This window comes from Coenobita brevimanus, chromosome 53 (assembly GCF_032717465.1).
Source record: "Coenobita brevimanus isolate Jiangsu-jjx chromosome 53, ASM3271746v2, whole genome shotgun sequence".
In the NCBI taxonomy this organism is placed as follows: domain Eukaryota; kingdom Metazoa; phylum Arthropoda; class Malacostraca; order Decapoda; family Coenobitidae; genus Coenobita; species Coenobita brevimanus.
Genome location: NC_137006.1, coordinates 43,952,424 through 43,973,510, shown reverse-complemented (window position 1 = coordinate 43,973,510; position 21,087 = coordinate 43,952,424). Strand labels below are relative to the sequence as shown.

General features: G+C 43.5%; 1 protein-coding gene across 1 annotated transcript in view; it reads left to right on the top strand.

Annotated features, from left to right (window-relative positions):
- The window catches only part of LOC145400826 (DNA-binding protein RFX2-like), a 55,205-nt gene extending 37,346 nt beyond the window's left edge, over positions 1–17,859 (top strand). The window contains exons 9-18 of the mRNA XM_080273262.1: positions 5,823–5,921; positions 7,140–7,321; positions 8,047–8,323; positions 9,086–9,262; positions 10,138–10,290; positions 10,794–11,000; positions 12,118–12,273; positions 12,605–12,807; positions 13,676–13,829; positions 17,731–17,859. Coding sequence (XP_080129388.1) covers positions 5,823–5,921; positions 7,140–7,321; positions 8,047–8,323; positions 9,086–9,262; positions 10,138–10,290; positions 10,794–11,000; positions 12,118–12,273; positions 12,605–12,807; positions 13,676–13,829; positions 17,731–17,859 — 1,737 coding nt within the window. The remainder of the gene's footprint in view (positions 1–5,822; positions 5,922–7,139; positions 7,322–8,046; positions 8,324–9,085; positions 9,263–10,137; positions 10,291–10,793; positions 11,001–12,117; positions 12,274–12,604; positions 12,808–13,675; positions 13,830–17,730) is intronic.
- The last annotated feature ends 3,228 nt before the right edge of the window (positions 17,860–21,087 follow it).

Sequence of the window (21,087 nt, the reverse complement as noted above, 5' to 3'; positions counted from 1 at the left end):
TAGAAGGAAGGAAGGAAATAGACAGAAAAGGAATAGAAGGAAGGAAGGAAATAGACAGAAAAGGAATAGAAGGAAGGAAGGAAATAGACAGAAAAGGAATAGAAGGAAGGAAGGATGAAGTAAAGGAAGGAAAACTAAAAAATAAAGTGAGTGAAGGACAAGGGGGAAGGAAGAGTGAAAGAATGTAAAAAAAATAAAGGAGAAATAAAGAAAAGATTTTGTGTGGGTGTAAACAAAGGAAGGAAGTGAAGGAGGAAAGAAGGAAGAAGTGAGAGAGTGAAGGAAAGAAAAGGAGAAGTAAGACGATAAAAAAAAAGGCGATTGTGAGATTTAGGAGACAGGAAATAGCGGAAGGATTAAAGGAAGGAAGAAGGAAGGAAAGAAAGGAAAGGCGGAAGGGACGACTTGAGGCTGGAAGGAAGGAGAGATAAGAGGAAGAACTGAAGGAAGGAGGGAAGGAAGAAGGAAGGAAAGAAAGGAAAGGCGGAAGGGAGGATTTGAGGCAGGAAGGAAGGAGAGATAGGAGGAAGAACTGAAGGAAGGCAGGAAGAAGGGACAGAGGAAGGGAAGAAAAGAAGAGGGAAAGAAGGAAGAAGTGAAGGAGGAAGAGGAAGGAAGACTGGAAAAAGACAAGAAGCCGAAATAGAGGAGAGGACTGGAGAAAAGAAGGAAAGAGGAACAGAAGGGAGAGGTGAAGGAAGGAGGTGAGAGAGACAGAAGAGAGAACTGAAGGAAGGAGGGAGGCAAGTAGGAAGAAAGCCTGAAGGAGGGAAGGAAGAAGGGAGCGAGGTGGAGGAATACAACACTGGGTGGAAGGGCAAGGTGGAGGGCGTTTCCTTTAAAGACCTTTTAGAAGACTTTCCCTCTTACTGTCCCGACACTACCCACTTTCCACATCCCATCCCAGAACTCAACCATCTCCCCAGCTTCCCTTGCCCTACACATCCCACCCTCCCTAATGGTTCTCTGCATCCCACTCATATCCCGGAACACGCCCATACCACCCACATTATAGAGCCAACCCATCCCACCCACTTCTCTGGCCCAGGACAATCCATCCTTTCTAATAACTTTTCATTTTCAAGTCACCCTGTTCTTCCCACCCACATTCCAAACCCAACCCACATATCAGACCCCACCCATCCTGCCCATCCCACTCACTCTGCCCACCCCACTCACTCTGCCCACCCCACTCACTCTGCTCATCCCACCCACATTTCAGACCCCACTCACTTTCCAAAGCCCGTCCAGACCCAAGATTCCACCCATTTTCCCATCCCTGAAAGTCTGGGCCATTCACACCAACATTTCCAGGACCTCAAGTCATCCATCGGGAACTGGTCCTTCTCGGATTTAGTGAGTGGGGAGAAGGAGGGAGGGAAGGAAGGTGAGAAGCAAGGATTCGTGAACAGAGAGATCAGAGGGAATGAAATAAGGCGTGGAGAGGAGAGTAGACTTGGAGGAGTGACCGGAGAAACGAAAGGACAAGAAGAGAACGCTTCGAGTGCCCCGGATCGAGCCATCTCGTTTGACTATGATTGTGGACACGAAAAACAGCGGCAGATAGAACGGAATTTCTTTCCAGACGATCCTCTCCCCAAACTCACCCCAGACTCCCCAGATAACTCACCACACCACTCAGACAACTCTTCAGACTGTGTGAAGAACTGGAACAATAACTCTTCACACCACCAAAATTCGAACCACCAAAATAACACTGCAGACTGCTCTTATGGTTCCCAGCATTGTCCAAACAGTTCTCCAAACCACCTGAACCAATTTGACTGCTCTACGAACCCTCAGAACCACCCAGACAACCATTCAAACCATCTGAACAGCTCGTGGAACTGCTCAAGTGACGCCCAGAACCTCTTGAACAGCTCTCTAAACAACCGGAACAACTCCCTGAACCGCCAGCAGGACTCCTTGAATTTGCCTAACAACTCTGACTCTCCAGATGTCTTGAAATCATCTAATGACGTCCCAAGCTGCCCAGATAACTCTTTAAATAGCTCAGAAAACTCCTCAAACTGTCCAGGCAACTCTCTAAACCTTCTCAATAAATCTGCCGTATGTTTGGACAGCTCGAACTCTCTGAACAATGGTGGGAAATCTCCCAGCAGTAACGTGAACTTGCACAAGAACTTAGACTCCCAGAAGAACGAGTCGGACCCTTCAAGCAACAACTCAGACTCCCAGAAGAAGAAGTTGGACTCTCCATGCAACAACTCAGACTCCCATAAGAGCAGTTTGAAGTCTCTGAACAGTTTGAACTGCAGGAAGATCCTCTCAGATTCCTTGAACAATGGACAGAAGGCTTCACGCTCCCTGACAGGTTCCTTAGATGACCCAAAGAAATCCAATGACTGCCAGAGTAACACCTCACATTATTCAAACGAAGCCTCACACTCCCAAAGCGACTCTTCGAACAATACTTTGAATCCCGACTTAGCCACCGAGAAATCCACAAATCCTAAAGAAGCAGCTGAGAATCCACAAAATCCACCACAGAGTAACAAGCCTAATCTCCCGTTCTCTAGAAATCTCCGAAGGCAGTCCCGTTTGCAAAAGATAGTTGAAGCCTTCTCGAGCTGCCTACAGGACCCTCGCGAAGCAGTGGGCCTCTTTTCCAAACCACTGGACCCGGATAAGGACCAGCTTCCGGGTCTCAATTTAGAGGAGGTCATAAAGAACAACCCCAAGTATTACAGGATGGTTTATTACGCCAACTTGCAGTTCTTGACCCACTGCACCACCAACCACGGAGTCGCCCTGGTGAGTTGGCTGGTGCCTCGAAATTTGGCGGGAAATTGAACAGGACGGTAGGGAATGCGTGTTCTGGCCTCGTGGTTTTTCCTGTGTGCGTGTGTGTGTGTGTGTGTGTGTGTTTAGAATGTACACGTGTGAAAAAAAAAATGCTTCTTTCATCATCATATCATGATTTATTATTATTACTATTATTAATATTATTATTATCATTATTTTAAAATTTTTCGTACATTATTCTACGGTAAACAGCAACATTTTCTCCAAATTATCTTTATTTTTGTGTGTGTGTGTGTGTGTGTGTGTGTGTAAGCGACCTAAACAACGAGCAGGCCTCTTGACGGTTGCCGAGTGGTAGTAGTAGTAGTAGTAGTGGTCACATATTCAGGCAGTTTTTGCACCTTGAATAGCCTACATTTTGAAATTCACAGCATAAGGGTCACTACTTCCTTCATTCTTTCTTTCCATATTCTTTTCAGTCTTTCTCCTTCGTTTTCTGTTGCCTTCTTTTCATTTTCAAACTCATTTCCCGTTCCTTCATTTTCTTTATTATTCCGTGTAGCCGTTTGCATCTGTCTTTCTTTACATTTCCTTTTAATTTCCATATCACCATTTACTTCTGTATTTTCCTCCTTCCTTTGTTTTCCTGTCTTCGTCCCTCTCTCAGTATTTATATTTTTTCCTTCGGCCTTTCGTGTGCCCCTCCTTCCTCTCCTTCTTTCTTCTTCTTTTCCCTCCCTCCTCCTTTTTTCCTTCATTTTTTCTTTTTCCTTCTTTCCTTCCATTCTTTTTTCTTCATTTCCCTCCCTTCTCCCCCTTTTCTCCCTATCCTCTCTCTCTCTCTCTCTCTCTCTCTCTCTCTCTCTCTCTCTCTCTCTCTCTCTCTCTCGTTATTCCTCCACTTGTTCAGTTAATTCTCTTCTTTTCCTGTATTTCCTCTCCTCCTCCATTTCTTCCCTCCCTCCCTCTCCATCTCTGCTCTTCCTCTCCCTCCTTCCATCCCTCTTTCTACCTTTCCTCCCTTTCTGCTTTCCCTCTTGCCTTCCCTCCCTCTCTCCTCTTTGGATTTTCTCGCGTTTCCCTCCCATCTCTCTCTCTCTCTCTCTCTCCCCTTTCCAAAACTCCCATTCCCTCCGTCTCTCCCTTTCCCTTCCCTTTCTTCCTCCATATCCTTACCTCCCACTCTTTCTTTCCTCCACTCCCTCCCTATTTTCCTCCCTTCCTCCCCCTTTTCCCTCCCTCCCTCCCTCCCTTCCGTAACCAAGGCGTCGTAGCAACCGCCTTATATCCCCCTCGCCTCCCATCCCCTCCCCTCCCCTCTCTGCCTCCCTACTCTCCCTCCCCTCCCCCCTCCCCCCTCGTGTGTGTGTTAGCAACTGGTGTGTGTTCATGTGTCCACGGCAACATGCGTTCGATACACACACACACACACACACACACACACACACACACACACACACACACACACAGTAGTAATAGGCTAACAAATACACGCACACACTAATTAATGCGTACACACGTGGATTCTAAAAATTTACACACACACACACACACACACACACACACACACAGAGTATTTATCTGTTTCCACACAGGAATTGTTGACATCGCAAACTATGAAGTCTCTCTCTCTCTCTCTCTCTCTCTCTCTCTCTCTCTCTCTCTCTCTCTCTCTCTCTCTCTCTCTCTCTCTCTCTCTCACGTAAAGAAGCAACTGGTTTATAGAGGTTTTGCGTGTGGAATTTGATTTTTGCGTGCAATTTATTTTGTGTGCATTCTGCGTGTTTTCTCATCTTTTACGTATAGCTTTGTGTGTGTGTGTGTGTGTGTGTGTGTGTGTGTGTGTGTGTGTGTGTGTGTGCAGATAATTAGGATTTTTGTGAATTACTCTGTGTGTGTGTGTGTGTGTGTGTGTGTAAGAGAGAGAGAGAGAGAGAGAGAGAGAAAGAGAGAGAGAGAGAGAGGAGGGGAAAAGCAGTGAATGTGAGAGCAAAACCCATATTCTCATCGGTTAAGGAAACTCCCTAACACCTTTTCTCGAGTGATTTATTTTGCCTATTGTACCTTGCAGTCCTCCTGTGCGTTACACAAATCCATCAAATATCGCCATACGCAGCATAAACAACATTCAAAGTGATATTAACCAGGCATATCCAAAAATAAACCACTAAGGAAGAGGTGTTAGGGAGCTTCCTTAATTGGCAAAAATGCTAGCTTAAGAATAAAACCAGAAAAAAATAAAATAAAAATTGCCGAGAGGAAGGCCTGCTCCCAAAATTTTATTCAAACATATAGAAGATGGAATATATCAAGTCCCCCCTAATCCATTTTGACTTCCCTCTGTTACGTGAGATGCAGCGTAGCCAAAAATAACAATCGTAGGTGTTCAGCAAATCTCTATTAAAAATTTAGGCCCATTTTCCCCCTCTGTGGTTTAATATTTACGCATACAGTGCACGATATATCCCCAAATATCCCATTCCCTTTTTCCGTGTTCATACCTCCCTGCCTCCAAGCAAGACTGGGAGTTAAACAGGGAGAGTAAGGAGTGTTAAACAGGGAGAGTAAGGAGTGTTAAACAGGGACAGTAAGAACATGGGAAGTTATACAAGGGTAATAGGCAGCCCAACCTGACAGATGCTAGCCCTCCAAATCTCTCATCCCCCTTTTCTGTGTGTCTGCCTGTCTGTCTGTCTCTCAGCCTGCCTCTGATTGAGACTGAGAGTGAGAATAGCGAGTGAATTACAGTCCTGATTTACTGGTAACCCTCCCCTCCTTCAGATGCAGACCTAGCAACCTGATCTGTCCTAACCCAGCCAAACCTAACGACCTAAACCTGACCTAACATAACATAACCTAACATAACCAAATCATAACATAACATAACCTGTCCGAACCAAACCGTATCCCTCAAACACATACCCCACAACGTCCCTCCCCTTTTCCGTGTGCCTGCCTGCCTGCCTGCCTGCTTGCCTCCAGTGCCTCCTTGCCTTGCTTGTCTTTCTGTGTGTCTGGTGTGCCGCACTAAATCTTTGCCTGGATTGCCACCCCAGGACGAGGGCGTGACGTACATGGTAAGCGGGAGCACCCCAGCTCTCGACAACGACCCACAGGCCAACCTAGCACACGCCACACGGGTCTCTCCAGCAACGGTAAGTGTAGCCATAAGCTGCCTCGGATTTTGTGGTTAATGGGGGGTTTGGGTTTACGCTTGAAGGGTTTGGTCAATCTCACTGCGTCTTGTTTATTATCCATGAGGTGGTGTAGCCAACCCTAGTACAGTAGAAACAGTCCCCAGTATGGAAATGTTGGTGGGGGAGAGAGGTTAAGGAAGCTCCCTAACCCCTTTTCCTTAGCTGTTTTTTTTTTTTGGACATGGTTTGTTAATAACCTCCTGTATGTTATTTATGCAGACTGTGGCAATATTGCATGGAGTTTGGTAACTCAAAAGAGGGCAGTGTGGTGTAAGAAACCAAATAATTCACATAGGAAAAGGTGTTGGGGAGCTTTTGCAGTCAGTGAGATTGCAGGCCTAGGTGTCATCGGCCCATATTCTTGTCACCTAACATCTATTCCTGAGCAACTTATTCTGCCTATTACACCTCACTGTCCATCTTTGTATTACTTAAATCATTCTAACATCACTTTACTTTGCATAGATAACATGCAGAAGGATAATAACCAGCCGTATCCCAAAAAAATTGCTAAGGAAAAGGTGTTAGGGAGCTTCTGCAGCTGACGAGAATGAAGACCCAAGAGTCATTGTATTTACCCTTATGCTTCCATCCCATCTGCATTTAGTAACTCAGTAATTCTCAGCAAATGTCCAATCAGCATCAGTCAGTTTGTCAGGTTAATTGTGGATGTATGGGGAAATGTATGGGGAAATTTTTGTCTTTATTCTTATCCCCAATGCTTCAAATACTGACAAAGCAGATAATAAATACTGGAGTTTCATCAGTTGTATTTTATTTTTTGTTTATGTATTTATTTATTTATTTATAGTGTACTCTGAGGCTTTTGTGGTCAAAGGGTCAAGGCAGTCTTCATTAGTCTTTTATTTACTGCTCCCTGACTTCTGTTTTAAGTTTTGCCTCAGTAAAGTTTATGTAATTCCCAGCCCAGTTAGTAATAAAATGAGTTGTAATTTCTCATGTATTAATCATGAGAGTGGCAACACAGAGATGATGAAAAGGACAAGTTTGTGTGTCTGTAGTAAAAAGAGACGGTAAAACAGCATACAAGATTACAAGGAAAATTATGCTTCAGTATGTCAAATAAGATACTTAGAGAAGAGATTGTTAGAAGTGCTCAAAGCCTACAGTCCATCCCAGTCCGCTAATCTTGTGCTAATCTTGTGTGCCCAACAGGTGCAATGGCTGATGGACAACTATGAGACAGCAGAGGGTGTCAGCCTGCCTCGCTCCACCCTGTACAACCACTACCTCCGCCACTGTGCTGACAACAAGCTGGATCCTGTCAACGCCGCATCCTTTGGCAAACTCATACGCTCCGTCTTTCTCGGCCTGCGCACTCGTCGCCTCGGCACCAGGTGGGCCTGTGTGGGTGTGGGGGTCATGTACAGAGCTTAGGAGAGGGTGACATCATTTGTTTAAAGTTACTTTTAGACCTGTGAACCTTCGTTTCTGCTTTCCTTCTACCCTTATTCCTGGTTGAAAGAAGCTATAGCTAGGTCTTCACACAGAACAAAGACATACCAGTATCATTGGTTGCTCAACATTGTTTTTACCAACTGTTCCTCTTGCAATGAGCAAAGCTTTGATCTGCCACATTACCAGTGAACAGTAAGTCTTTGTTTAGTGTGAAACCCCATCTGTGACGCTCCTTCAGCAAGAGATTAGAAGATGATCAGGAACCATGGCTTACCAGGATACTTACTGAAGGTAAATTCTCATGCCAGCTGTCATCCCTTCATCTATTAATGACATACATCAGATCATTAAAATTCATCAGCCATGAACCAAAAGCACCAGAGTCACTGGGAGACTTTTCCTTTGTGGCAGCATTTTGCCAACATGTATCCTAGACATCCAGTATCTGGATGTGGGTTTGGAGAATCAGATATTTACATGTTTAGTCTTCCTTTTAGATGGGGAAAAAAAAAAAAATCAGGATCAGGATAGATTTACCTCTTCCCTACTTCCTCTTTCCTTGTGTGTGAATCTTGCCTCACCCCATACTTAAGTAGGAAAAAGGTCATACATTGATGATGATGATGGATGGATGTATTTCTTCCCTTTTGTCTGGCCCGCACAGAGGCAACAGTAAATACCACTATTATGGGATCCGCATCAAGCCCACATCACCGCTGGTCAACGTGAATGATGACGGAAGCCCTGTCACCATTCGTTCCTCCTCCGGCCACCTCAAGAAGGGTGGACAGCAGGCCAGCGCTCAGCAGACACAGCAGGCCGGGCAGCAGACCACACAGCAGATGCAGCAGGGACAGGGCAAGGTGACATCAAGTGGACAGAAGAATTCAGATACTCACTATGACTCGCATACCCAGATTCCAGCTGAAGCATCCCCACAGGTGAGAGGAGAGAGAGACAGAGAGAGAGAGAGTTTAGTTGAATAAGCTTGAGTACATCACACATGTATGTCTCACTCCAACACTGATATTAAGCCAGTGTCATACACCTACTTGTACACATGCTTCACCTACCATCACAGAAACGCCTTATAGCATTCGCCAGCTCTCCATCCACAATGTACATTGAAGAAATAATCCAGGAGGGAGGTAAAAGCACAAAGTGGAGAGCAGAGTGACAGGGTTAGGGAAGAAGAGTAGCTGACCCATGAAAGCCTTTATTAACTAGTTTTCAATATGGAGGCTGCAAGAGTTTTACATGCATGTGTGTTAGTGTCCAGAATGTATTTATGTGAGACTGTTATTGCTTAAGAGTCAAAAATTAATAGTAAGAGCGGTGGAAATGGGATTATTGATATGTGTGTGGTGTGTGTAGAGTGGACAGGAGGAGATACAGCAGTTTTGTTTCATGCAAGATGTGGTGTTTGGAAGGCTGTTGGTAGTAGGGTAGAAGTGAGTGTGTTTAGATGGTTTGCGTATGTGGAGAGAATAGGTGTAGAAAGGGTGGTGAAAAGGATAATTGTATTTCTGGATGATAATACTGACAGTGATGATGATGGCAATGATGACTGTGACAGTGATGATGGTAATGATGACAGTAGCAGTGATGATGATGATGATGACAGTGATGATGGTATTGATGACAGTAGCAGTGATGATGATGATGATGATGATGATGGCACTGATGACTTTCCATGGTGGCAGACCTTACAGAACCAGCAGTACTTGGGTGATGTCAACGGTGCCATTCCTCTGGTGGACGAGGTGGACTATGATACGGCTCCTCTGCCTGTTGGTGTGACGCGGCCCCACCTCCACAACTTCACCCAGCTCTACAGGGAACACTCCGAGACAATCCTAGAGGCCGTCTGTAAGCTGCAGGTACAATGGCCGTGGATTCTTCATCATTAAATATCGTTAGAGAGAAGCAGGAGTTTGTGTAGGTTAGGTTAGGTTAGTTTGAAGATGGTTATTTAAATAGGTTATGTTAGGTTGAAGGTAGTGAGTTAGGTTAGGTTTGGGTGGGGCTAGAGTGTGCTGAAGTTAAGTTATGTTGAGGTTAGTGAGTTAGGTTAGGTTAGGGTGGGGTTAGAGTGTGTTGAAGTTAGGTTAAATTAGGTTAGGTTGAGGTTAATGAGTTAGGTTAGGGTTGTTAGAGTGTGCTGAAGTTAGGTTCGGATAGGCTTACATTGAAGTTAGGGTGGGTTAAGTTGGTTTGGATTTGGCTAGACAAGGTTTCATTACTTTTAATTGGGTTAGGTTGCATTAGGCTACCTAGATTGTTTTATACCCTGCTGAATTAGGTTGGACACATTTAGAATAGATTAAGTTGAGTTGGAGTAAGGTAACTTAGGTTAGGTTAGCTTGGCCTAGAGTTGCTTGAAGTTAGTGTGTTGTTAGCTAGATGTATTGTGGTGCAAAGGGGCAGCATGACAGTGTGAGTCATATTTGGCATTGTTGATGGTGTAAAGTGTTTTTGCATTACTGTATCTATCTGTAGCCAGATGTCATAATCCCGTAAGGGGTGCCCGCTTGTTTTTGAGTTTGTGGTTTTCCAGGGAAAGGTAATCCTGCCAACCCACTTGTTGACACATGAGGAACACATGTGGGTTTGTTATATGGTTACCACATAGCACTGTAAATAGTTGGCAAATTAAAATACAGTACCTGTAAAATCATGTTAATTTCTTTCCTGTTTACTGGGATGATGACCTTTGCCTCTCTCCCCCTCACTTACTCTGGTCTCTGGGTTACAGTTTTCGTCCGTGGAGACGTTATGGAAGCGGTTCTGGCTGATCAGCAACAACAACAACAGTGTGGGTGCCGTGAACGCTAAGGCATCGTCTGGGGAAGTGTCCGATGAGGAGGAGGGCGACTTGGCATCTTTCCTACCAGCTTCAGTTTTACAGGTTTGTGTGTGTGTGTATGTGTGTGTGTGTGTGTGTGTGTGTGTGTGTGTGTGTGTGTGTGTGTGTGTGTGTGTGTGTGTGTGTGTGTGTGTGTGTGTGTGTGTGTGTGTGTGTGTGTGTGTGTGTGTGTGTGTGTGTGTACAGTTCACAACAACGACATTTTTTATAAAATATTTTTGCTGCTGCCAGATTATTTGTATTCTGTGTTGGAGAGCCTCTTTTGTAGAGAAGATGTTATAGGAGGTTGTATCTAACCCTTCTAGGTAGGTTAGGGCAGGAGAGATTAAGGGTGTGTTGAGAAGTAAAAAGTAGATTGTCTTTGAATGCCACTTAAACCCTATCCCTACTTGCCCTGCCTAACCCTGCCTGCCCTCACACAGACACTGTTAGTGTCATACCACTCAAACCCTATCCCGACATGCCCTGCCTAACCCTGCCTACCCTCACACAGACACTGTTAAATTCGTGCCACTCAGAACCTAACCCTGCCTCCTCTCACACAGACGCTGCTAAGGTCACCGCCTGTGTTGGAATACGTCCGCAATTTTGACTACCAGTTTTATCAGAACCTTGTGGAGGTGTTGATCCCGGATGTCCTGCGCTCCATCCCCTCCAGTCTCACCCAGGCCATCAGGAACTTTGCCAAGAGTCTGGAGTCCTGGCTGTACAATGCCATGCTTGGATGTCCACAGGAGTTAGTAAATATTAAGGTGGGTGGTCTTACGTGTCCCTACCTCGTCGTATTTTACAGGATTGAATCAGGCTTGTCTCCTTATCCCATCTTTTTTTTTTCCTTCTCTCTCTCATCCCCTGACTCGTCTCTCCCCTTCCTATTCCATCCCTCTCTTCCTGTCTTCTCTTTCTCAGTGTATTTTTACAGGAATGCATCAGGCATGTTTCCCTGTCCTCATCTTTTTTTTCCTTCTCTCTCTCATCCCACGACTGGTCTCTCCTCTTTCTATCTCTTCCCTCTTATCCTTTCTTCTCTTTCCCCTCATCTACCTCTCCCCTCCTGTCGGTTCTTCAGCCTCCCGACTGCTCCTTTCCCTTCCTCACTTCCATGTCTTGTCATTAGTTATTGTTTTTATCATTCTCGGCTGCAGTGGACTGTAATCTGACCTAATCCAGCCAAACCTAACATTGACCTAATTCATCTTAACTTACAGTAACTTTACTTATCATACCCTGCTGTACTCGACCTTACCCTACCCTGCCCTGCCCTGCCCTGCCCTATTCAACCCTGCCCTACCCTACCCTACCCTACCCTACCCTATTCAGCTTTACCCTTCCCTTCCCTACCCTACCTTGTCTCAAGATCTTACCCAATCCAAACTTAGTGCAGCCATACCTCATGTAATAAAGGCAGTTGTCATTATAAGTCAAGAATGTATTCCAAAATATCACTTTTTTCCATTGAATTGGTACCATACTGGTAAATTAAGGGAAATTACCAGCCATTCTTGTATGTAGCAATGTAACTCTAACAGGCAATCATACTGGAATATAAAGAGGGAAAGAATTTACTGAAAAGGGAGCATAATGAGGACTTAATGTATAATTCAGTTGGACTAGTTCTTGTTCAGGAGAGAGACATGATACTGTGGCACAGATATCAGTAGCCTTTGTAGCTGCCTGGTTAGAGAAATATCGCTTGACTCCCTGTTCCCAGAAAGGAGGATGGTGGATTATAGGGGGGCATTTTTAGCCTGCATCCACTGGGTTATGTTCAGATGGGCCTGGGAGCACAATAACAACAACACAAACCCAATTAAATCATCAAAATCCATTGTGGCAGTGAAGGTGTTAATATATGTGTGGTGTGTGCAGGTAACAGCGGTGGCGTCGTTAGCCCAAACCCTACGTCGGTACACCTCACTGAACCACCTGGCACAGGCGGCCCGGGCGGTGCTGCAGAACTCAACACAGATATCACAGATGCTGGCAGACCTCAACAGGGTAGACTTCCACAATGTACAAGAACAGGTGAGAATTTTATGAAGTGAGAGAGAGAGAGAGAGAGAGAGAGAGAGAATCTGTTGTAATCTTTTATAAAGTCAGGATAAAGGTGTGGCTGGATGACGTGAGTACATAATATAATTACCATAACTTGGGTCTTTGAGCTTGTGGTGGGTTATTCAACCACTGTCATGAGATACAAGGCCACTGCATCAACCAAGTTACTCTTCATAGCAAGCAGTGCAAACCACTCTATTGTATTGGTGCTGGACAAAGATGCTTTTATGTGGTGCCACTGATATGACTGACACTGCTGCCTGGTTTACACAAACAGTCCTCACCTTCTTTGTTTTTTCAGGCATCATGGGTGTGCCAGTGCGATGTGGGTCTAGTGGACCGGTTGGAGGAGGACTTCAAGGCCACCCTCCAGCAACAGAACAGCTTGGAGCAGTGGGCCGAGTGGCTGCGTGCTGTGGTGGCGCGGGTCCTGCGACCATACGAGGGCAAGGCAGACTTCCCCAAGCAGGCCCGACAGTTCCTCCTCAAGTGGTCATTTTACAGGTGGGGAATTGGATGGAGAATGAAAGACTGACTAAGAGGGTGTATGTAGGTGAGGTGGAGGGAGGGAGAGGGAGGGGTAGACCGAGGATGAGGTGGAGGGATGGAGTTGAGAGGTATATGAGGGAGGGGGGGTGAGTTGGGGGGAGGGGAGTCAAATGGTGGGTGACAGAGTGACTTGGAGGCATTTTGTCTGCGGCCACCCTTTGCGGGATTAGGGCATCGGGCTATAGATAGAATAGGAATTGGATGCCTGGTGGGCTGGTGGGTTAAGGCCCTCCAACCAGATGCAGTCCACATAGGTTTACATTTTAAAGTTAAGTGGGATTTGTTGCTTATGATATGCCACTAAACACAAGCAACTCTTCACTCCACCTTAAATGTCAGGATTAAATACCTTAGTCCTGGACCTTTATGCTCTTTATAGGACAGTTAGAGGATTGGATGATGTATGTATGTTTGGAATTGGTTGCAGCCAATAACATACCTTAGAAGAAATATCAGAATTATTAGTATTTATGGAGTTCCTCATATTTCAGCCACTCACTTTTGTCAAAAATAAATAATTGATTAACTGACTGCACTATTTCATCTTTTGGTAGGCTAAAGCTTCCTTCATCCTCTTCTGCAAGATTAAAGTTTCCTTCACTCTTTTTAGTAGACAGTGACCCAATGAATTCTCTCCTGGTAGACCAAAGTTTTCTTCATTTTCTCCTGGTAGACTGACCCATTTTCCATTCTCTCGAAGTAGTCCAAGGTTTCCTCCATTCTCTCCTGGTAGACCAAACTTTCCTCCATTCTCTCCTGGTAGACCAAAGTTTCCTCCATTCTCTCCATGTAAACTAAAGCTGTATCCGTTCTCTGTCAACAGTTCGATGGTGATTCGTGACCTGACCCTACGGAGTGCAGCATCATTTGGGTCGTTCCACCTGATCCGCCTGCTGTACGACGAATACATGTTTTATTTGGTGGAGCACAAGGTGGCGTCGTCCCTGGGCCTCACCCCCATCGCTGTCATATCCCAGGTCAGTCAATGCTCTGAGACTCACTAGGGCAGCGATTTATATGTACAGGTGCTCCCCTCCTTGTGTGCTTTCAAGGTATGGTACTTTGTGTGTGTGTGTGTGTGTGTGTGTGTGTGTGTGTGTGTGTGTACATGTTGAGCATTTACAGTATTATGGTTTATGTGGCAAGTACAACATACAGCATACATTACCCACACAGGCTAATGACACTGGTTTTAGTAATTAGATTTCCTTGTGGCTGTTAGTACCTCAATAGTACTGGTATTTTAGCCCTTACTTCTGTTCTTCAGTCATCTGTACAGTAAGGGCCATGGGTATTACCAGTTTCCAGCTTACAGCATTTTTGGGTCACAAATTAACTCTAAACACCAGTTACATTCCTGTTTACTGGAGGAACCAACTGTGTATATTGAACTGCAGCTGATGCATTCCTTGTACCTTCAACGTAGTGTGTCCAGGCATCTCAGAATGAACAGATCTTGAATTTGGCTTTTTTTTTTTTTTTTTTTTTTTTTTTCCCCCCCATTAAAAAAAAATATATTGCATGGGTGAGTTAACCTTTAAACCTTGGAGGATAATTTCTGTACCCTGGCAGAATGCTGACTAATCCCAGCAGAATGTATACAGGGAGTCCCCGATAAACGAAGCCCCAATGTACAAAGATTCGAAGGTACAAAAGTGAAAAATATAGGACAAATTCCCCTATACGAAGGGCATATGCCTCGATGGTACGAAAAGTGCTACGAGAAAATGATTCAAATTTGGCGCGCGACTGACCGCAGCGCCACCATCGCATATGGCGAGGCAAGCAACTACCTCTTCTTCGTCCCAGTCTGTTCCCACTCCCCAGCTGTGTAGTGCGTGCCTTCTGTACTCCGAGAATCTTTTGCATCTTTCGCATCTTGCATCATGCCACCCAAGTGTCCTGCACCTTCATCACCTGTGGAGCCTCTCAAGAAGATGCAACACTGAACCCTGACACCAGAGCTCAAGCTCAAAATGATCAAGAGGCAAGAAGAAGGCCAGGGCGTGAGTGAGATCAGGCCTCACCTGTATATACTGTACAGTACTGTTTTCTGTTTTTTTTTACACAGTAATTTGATAAATAAACAACTGCTTAAAGTTCATTTAGCTTTTATTAACATATCTGCTGTAGATTTAAGAGCTTACAACCAGCCTAGTACAGTACAGAGTAGTTAGTTGACAGATTTTGGGGGACTTCTGGAACACATCTCCTCATTTTCTTAAGTTTCTTATGGGGAAAAATGATTCAATATACGAAAAATTAATATACGAAAGATTTTAAAGGTACCTAACCCTTTCGTTTATCGGGGACTCCCTGTACTTGCTGTTAGGAACCTCCCAATTCCGAGGGTTTGGAAGCCATCTTGGTATACACATTGAACTTTGGGGACAACATATCTGTTTTATTCTGGCTAACAACAGATAATTTTACCTACTACACAACATGTCTGCTTTATTCTGGCTGACAGCAGATTATTTTACCTGTTACACAACATGTCTGCTTTATTCTGGCTAACAACAGATAATTTTACCTGCTACACAACATGTCTGCTTTATTCTGGCTAACAACAGATAATTTTACCTGCTACACAACATGTCTGCTTTATTCTGGCTAACAACTGATAATTTTACCTGCTACACAACATGTCTGCATTATTCTGGCTAACAACTGATAATTTTACCTGCTACACAACATGTCTGCTTTATTCTGGCTAACAACAGATAATTTTACCTGCTACACAACATGTCTGCTTTATTCTGGCTAACAACTGATAATTTTACCTGCTACACAACATGTCTGCATTATTCTGGCTAACAACTGATAATTTTACCTGCTACACAACATGTCTGCTTTATTCTGGCTAACAACAGATAATTTTACCTGCTACACAACATGTCTGCATTATTCTGGCTAACAACTGATAATTTTACCTGCTACACAACATGTCTGCTTTATTCTGGCTAACAACTGATAATTTTACCTGCAACACAACATGTCTGCTTTATTCTGGCTAACAACTGATAATTTTACCTGCTACACAACATGTCTGCTTTATTCTGGCTAACAACTGATAATTTTACCTGCTACACAACATGTCTGCTTTATTCTGGCTAACAACTGATAATTTTACCTGCTACACAACATGTCTGCATTATTCTGGCTAACAACTGATAATTTTACCTGCTACACAACATCTCTGCTTTATTCTGGCTAACAGCAGATAATTTTACCTGCTACACAAAATGTCTGCTTTATTCTGGCTGACAGCAGATAATTTTACCTGCTACACAACATGTCTGCTTTATTCTGGCTAACAGCTGATAATTTTACCTGCCACTGGTACATCTCAAGGTTTGTGAGTTAATAAGAAAAACCTGTTTAGTGGTGATAGTTTTGTCTGGGTGGAGTTGAGAAGTGCACTGGCTTGAGTGAATGCTGTAGAAGTGTGGCATATGTTACCAGGCACTGTGACTGTAGCTTCGTCTGTGTTAGCTTCTCTCAGGCTATCCAGAAGTTGTAGTTTGCCACACAAAACAGTCCATTGCCCTTTGTTCATTTGATAAAGTGGAACACATGCTCTGGCCTCGTAGACCGTGCATAAAAGCTCACGTCAAACTTATGAACTATAGTGCAATGTGAGCAAGTTTCAAGTGAAAATAAATATTAAGTTCTGTAGTGTTTCAGAATCTTATAATGAAACTTTTTTCAGGAAAATAAACTTTAAATGAAAAGCAGTTGCACAGGAGGCCCACAGACTTGAGGCCACCAAGAGTGTACTTTTCTCCTCAGTATTTTTTTATTGCTCCCTGATTTTTTGCAACTTTATTGAAAAAAATTGTATGTATATTCAGGCCAGCTCAGCGCAGAAGTCTCTTCAGATTACTCTTATGCTTTCCTTAACACTTCCATTTTCCACCTCAACAAACAGTTACTTCCAGTGGTAATGTACAGGTACCATGCTGGATCCTATTTATGATTTAGTTCTGTCCTGTGAGCACTGACACAGCTAGGTGGTTATTGCTTGCTGTCTGGCAGTAGAGTGTGTGTGGAGCTGTGTGTTCATGTCTGATTTAAAACCCATCGTCTAACACTGACAGGTGAGTCTACGCTTCTTTCATATGTGTTTTGGTTTCACAGTGTTATGAGTAATTGTTATGATAAAAAATTATCCCTCATAGACTCAGTGTATGGATATAATTGTAAGTCTTTAATTTATTTGTGGTTATTATCAGTGCTGGTAGGTGTCTTTAAAGTGGTGTTAGAGGGGATGGAAAAAGCTCAAACACAAAGTTCTCATGGAGTGCTAAAGGTAAGGTTTTTTCATTGGGTTTCAATTCATACTATTGGGAAATCAATATTGTCACAGCTTGTCTGATCTGCCTTCATATAATCTTCCTTACCTTACCTTTATCTACCCTAACCTACCTTCACACACCCTGTGTTCTAATCACAATGAATTAGAACCTCACGTAACTGACCACATTCTCACCACCTAACCCCACTGCCATAACCTCAGTCTCCCATAACCATGCTGGAACTTACTAACTTCACATAACCTAACGTAATCTACCTAACCACACGATCACATTTAACCTAACCTACCATAACCTACCGAACACAGACCTAACAAGACCAAATCTATCATAGTCTACCCTTACTTAGTGTATCCAAACCTAACCTAACATAACATAACCTGACCTTACCTAACCAAATCCAGCCTAACCTGACACAATATAACCTAACCTAACCCAACCAAACTCAGCCTAACCTAACCTAACCTTATCTGACCTGATTTAACCAAACCTGATGTAACCCAGCTTCACCTCACCTCACCCAAGGTACAGTAATACAACCTCATCGTCTCTCTCCATGCAGGGCTGTGGTGGCAGCAAGAGCAGTGACGGTGGCAGTTACCCCATCTATAACGGTGACACTTCCACCCACCACCGCCAAGAAGACTCCATCCTTCCCACATTCAAGAGGCTCAAGTACGAGACCTCTTAACCATCCTGACCCAAGGCATTGACTGGTGCTTGCTGAGTTGGAAGAGAAGAATTATCCCGATTGATTGAGTCTGAAAAGTTGTGCAGAGCTGATGTTGCGAAGATTGTGGATTTATTGGCTGTGGTGAATTTGAAAAGTCAGGTGGGAATCATCGGAAAGAGTTACCGGTAGGAATCTTTGGGCGTCTTGTAGGATTACCCTCAGAGTTATGTGCCCAGCTTGTCGTCACATCTGGAAGGGAGCAGCGTTAGAGTCTGGTCTGTGTCTTTGTCCGTGGTCGATAAATAAATAATTGCAGAAGTGTGTGCCATTGTCCCATATTGGCAAATAGCGACACAAGGTCTGGGTTGTTCATGACTGGCAGGCAGAGTTGGAAAGTTAGTGTCATTGTCCTTGATGGGAGAACTTGCATCCTTGTCTGTTAGTGGAAAGTAGAGTGAGGGAAGGTTTGTTCTGCGTTGGTGTGAGCTTGAAACATTGGGTAACTTTGCTGTGTCTTTGCTGATGTGAGACTGACACGAGGCTCACGCTTTGTGTGCCTCGGTGGACGTCATACACAAGACCCATTTTGGCATCTGATTGGTTGATTTGTGATGGTCCTTCGTTCCTCCGCCAGAGGATGTTATTTTGTTCTTCAGACTGCCACCAGATCATTCATCTACTCCTACACATCCATTTGCTTATTCTCAGCTACACATCCATTTGTTTACTCACAGCCACACATCCATTTCCTTGTCATTCTCAGCAACACATCCATTTGCTTATTCTCAGCTACACATCCATTTCCTAATCATTCTCAGCTTCTCCTACACATCTCTCTCACCATTCTCAGCTTCATCCATCCATCATCCAATCCTACATTGCCCCATGAGGAGCGTAGGAGCCAGGGGCTAGGCAGTTGGTCCCGACATTTAAGATAAGAGTGACATTCTCAGCTTCATCGCACTTAAAAACAGAAGGACGGGTTGGTCATATCTCAAGTGGTTGCTTTAGAATTGCCTTAAACCCCACACTGGACACTTTGCCTCCAGTGTGTGTGTGGAGTATCACCGAATGTGTTATGTATCGGTCGTTCTGAGAATTTTAGATATATTGTGTTGCGGGTGTGCTGAGATTTTTCGATGGGTTTAAATATTCAAACAGGTACAGTAAGTCCTGGCTGTGAGTTGCCCTGTTATTATTATTATTATTATTTATTTATTTTTTTTACTTTTTTTTATATTAAGTACAAATATTCAAACAGGTACAGTAAGTCCTGGCTATGAGTTGCCCTATTATTATTATTTATTTATTTATTTTTTACTTTTTTCATATTAAGTTCATAGTAATTTATAGAAAATTTGAAAACACTTCCTTCCACTCCTTTTTTCAGACTGCTTCTTCCATCTTGTTTCTTTTTCTTATTTTTCATTTTTTTATATTAAGTTCTCAGTACAGAATAGAAAATTTGAAAAAAGCTTCTTACCCCCCCTCGCCTGTTTTTTACATTACTTTTTGCATTATGGAAAATTTTAAACATCCCTTGCCTTTTTTTTTAAACATTTTTATGGGATACTAAGTTTGTGGTACATTATAGAAAAAGAGAAAAAAAGTGCCATACCACGTATTTTTTTAACATTGCCCTTTTTTTTGTTTTGTTTTTGTTTTTTTACAGTAAATAACAGAAAAATTGAAACAGGTTCCTTGCCCCCCTCCTTTTTTTTTTTTTTTTGCATAACGAGGATTGACCCGTAATGAGGATTGACTAACGAGGATTGATCTGTAACAAGGATTGACTGTAATGAGGATTGATCTGTAACAAGCATTGACTAATGAGGATTGACCTGTAATGAGGATTGACTAATGAGGATTGATCTGTAACAAGGATTGACTAATGAAGATTCACCCGTAACGGAGATTGACCTGTAACGAGGATTGACTAATGAGGATTGATCTGTAACAAGGATTGACTAATGAAGATTGATCTGTAACGAGGATTGGCTAATGAGGATTGATCTGTAACGAGGATTGGCTACTGGGTAAGACTGTAAGTGTCAGGCCAATTTGAGAAAAGTCTAGTCATAGGTATTAGGCAGTATTGTATTTTTCTTAAGGATCTTGTTTCTCTTCATTTTTTGACATGTAGAGAAAGTATTTTACCACAAAATTTTTTCCCACCCCTCCCCAAATAAAACAGCCGATTCGCAAGTGCCGAGTTCCGCGGTAGTGTAGCGTAGTGGGGTACAGTATTTTAGGACAGAGTGCGAAGCGGTGTTTGTCGCAGCTGGAGGTCCAAATTTCTGGCAAGTTTTAGCTTCCTGAATCTGCACGACGTCCGTTTTGATCAATTCGTACCGCTACCTGACGATTTTATTCGTTTGGGACAGGCTTCTCGTACTGAAGGGGTTTATCAAGGCTGTATCTAACCCCTTGAGTTTGAAATATCTATCCTAAGCTGGAAAAAGAGTCAGGAAAGAATTTAAAAGATGCTGTCAGATTCAGGAGGTGGAAATAGAGGGATGGTTATTTTGGGGTGTCTAAAACGTGGCTGATATGTAGCTATTTTTTGAGGTGTGTTTAGCAAGCCAGAGTTTGTCCACGCTGGGAGATGTAGCGCATTTCTATTTTTGTACGAGAGACGAACAAATATCCATATACTCAATGGGATGGTGCTTCTCATCAGTCTCCCCTCCACAAGGAAATAAAAGGACGGTAGACACTCATTCAAAGGAGGCGTACATGTGGGAGTCTACTGTGTATGTGGGATTGAGCATACATGTGGAAGCCTAAAGTGTGCGCAGTAATAAGCATACATGAGGGAGCTTACAATGTGCGTGGGGTTGAGCGCACATGCCTTCTTTTGTAAGTTAGTGAAGAAAGGAGATCCCATCCACACTTAGGGTTCAAGCTGGGGAAGGAAAGAAAAGGAAGGCAAGGAGAGGAGAGGAAAGAAAAGAAAAGAAAAGAAAGGAAAGAGAGGAGAGGAGAGGAAAGAAAAGAAGAGAGGAAAGAAAAGGAGAGGAAAAGAAGAGAAAGGAAAGGAAATATGTGTGAAAAAATTGCTGCATTATACAGTACTTGAAGGTGTGTGATTGTAGTCTTTATTAGTGATTGGTGAAGGAAAATGAGTTTGGGAAATTGTGAAACCTAGACATTACTAAAGCAAGATGAAAAGTTGATGTATGTGAATAAAGGGAGAGGGATTGTGGCAGTGTTTGTGATGGTTGGATGAAAAGGAAGTGAGTCAGA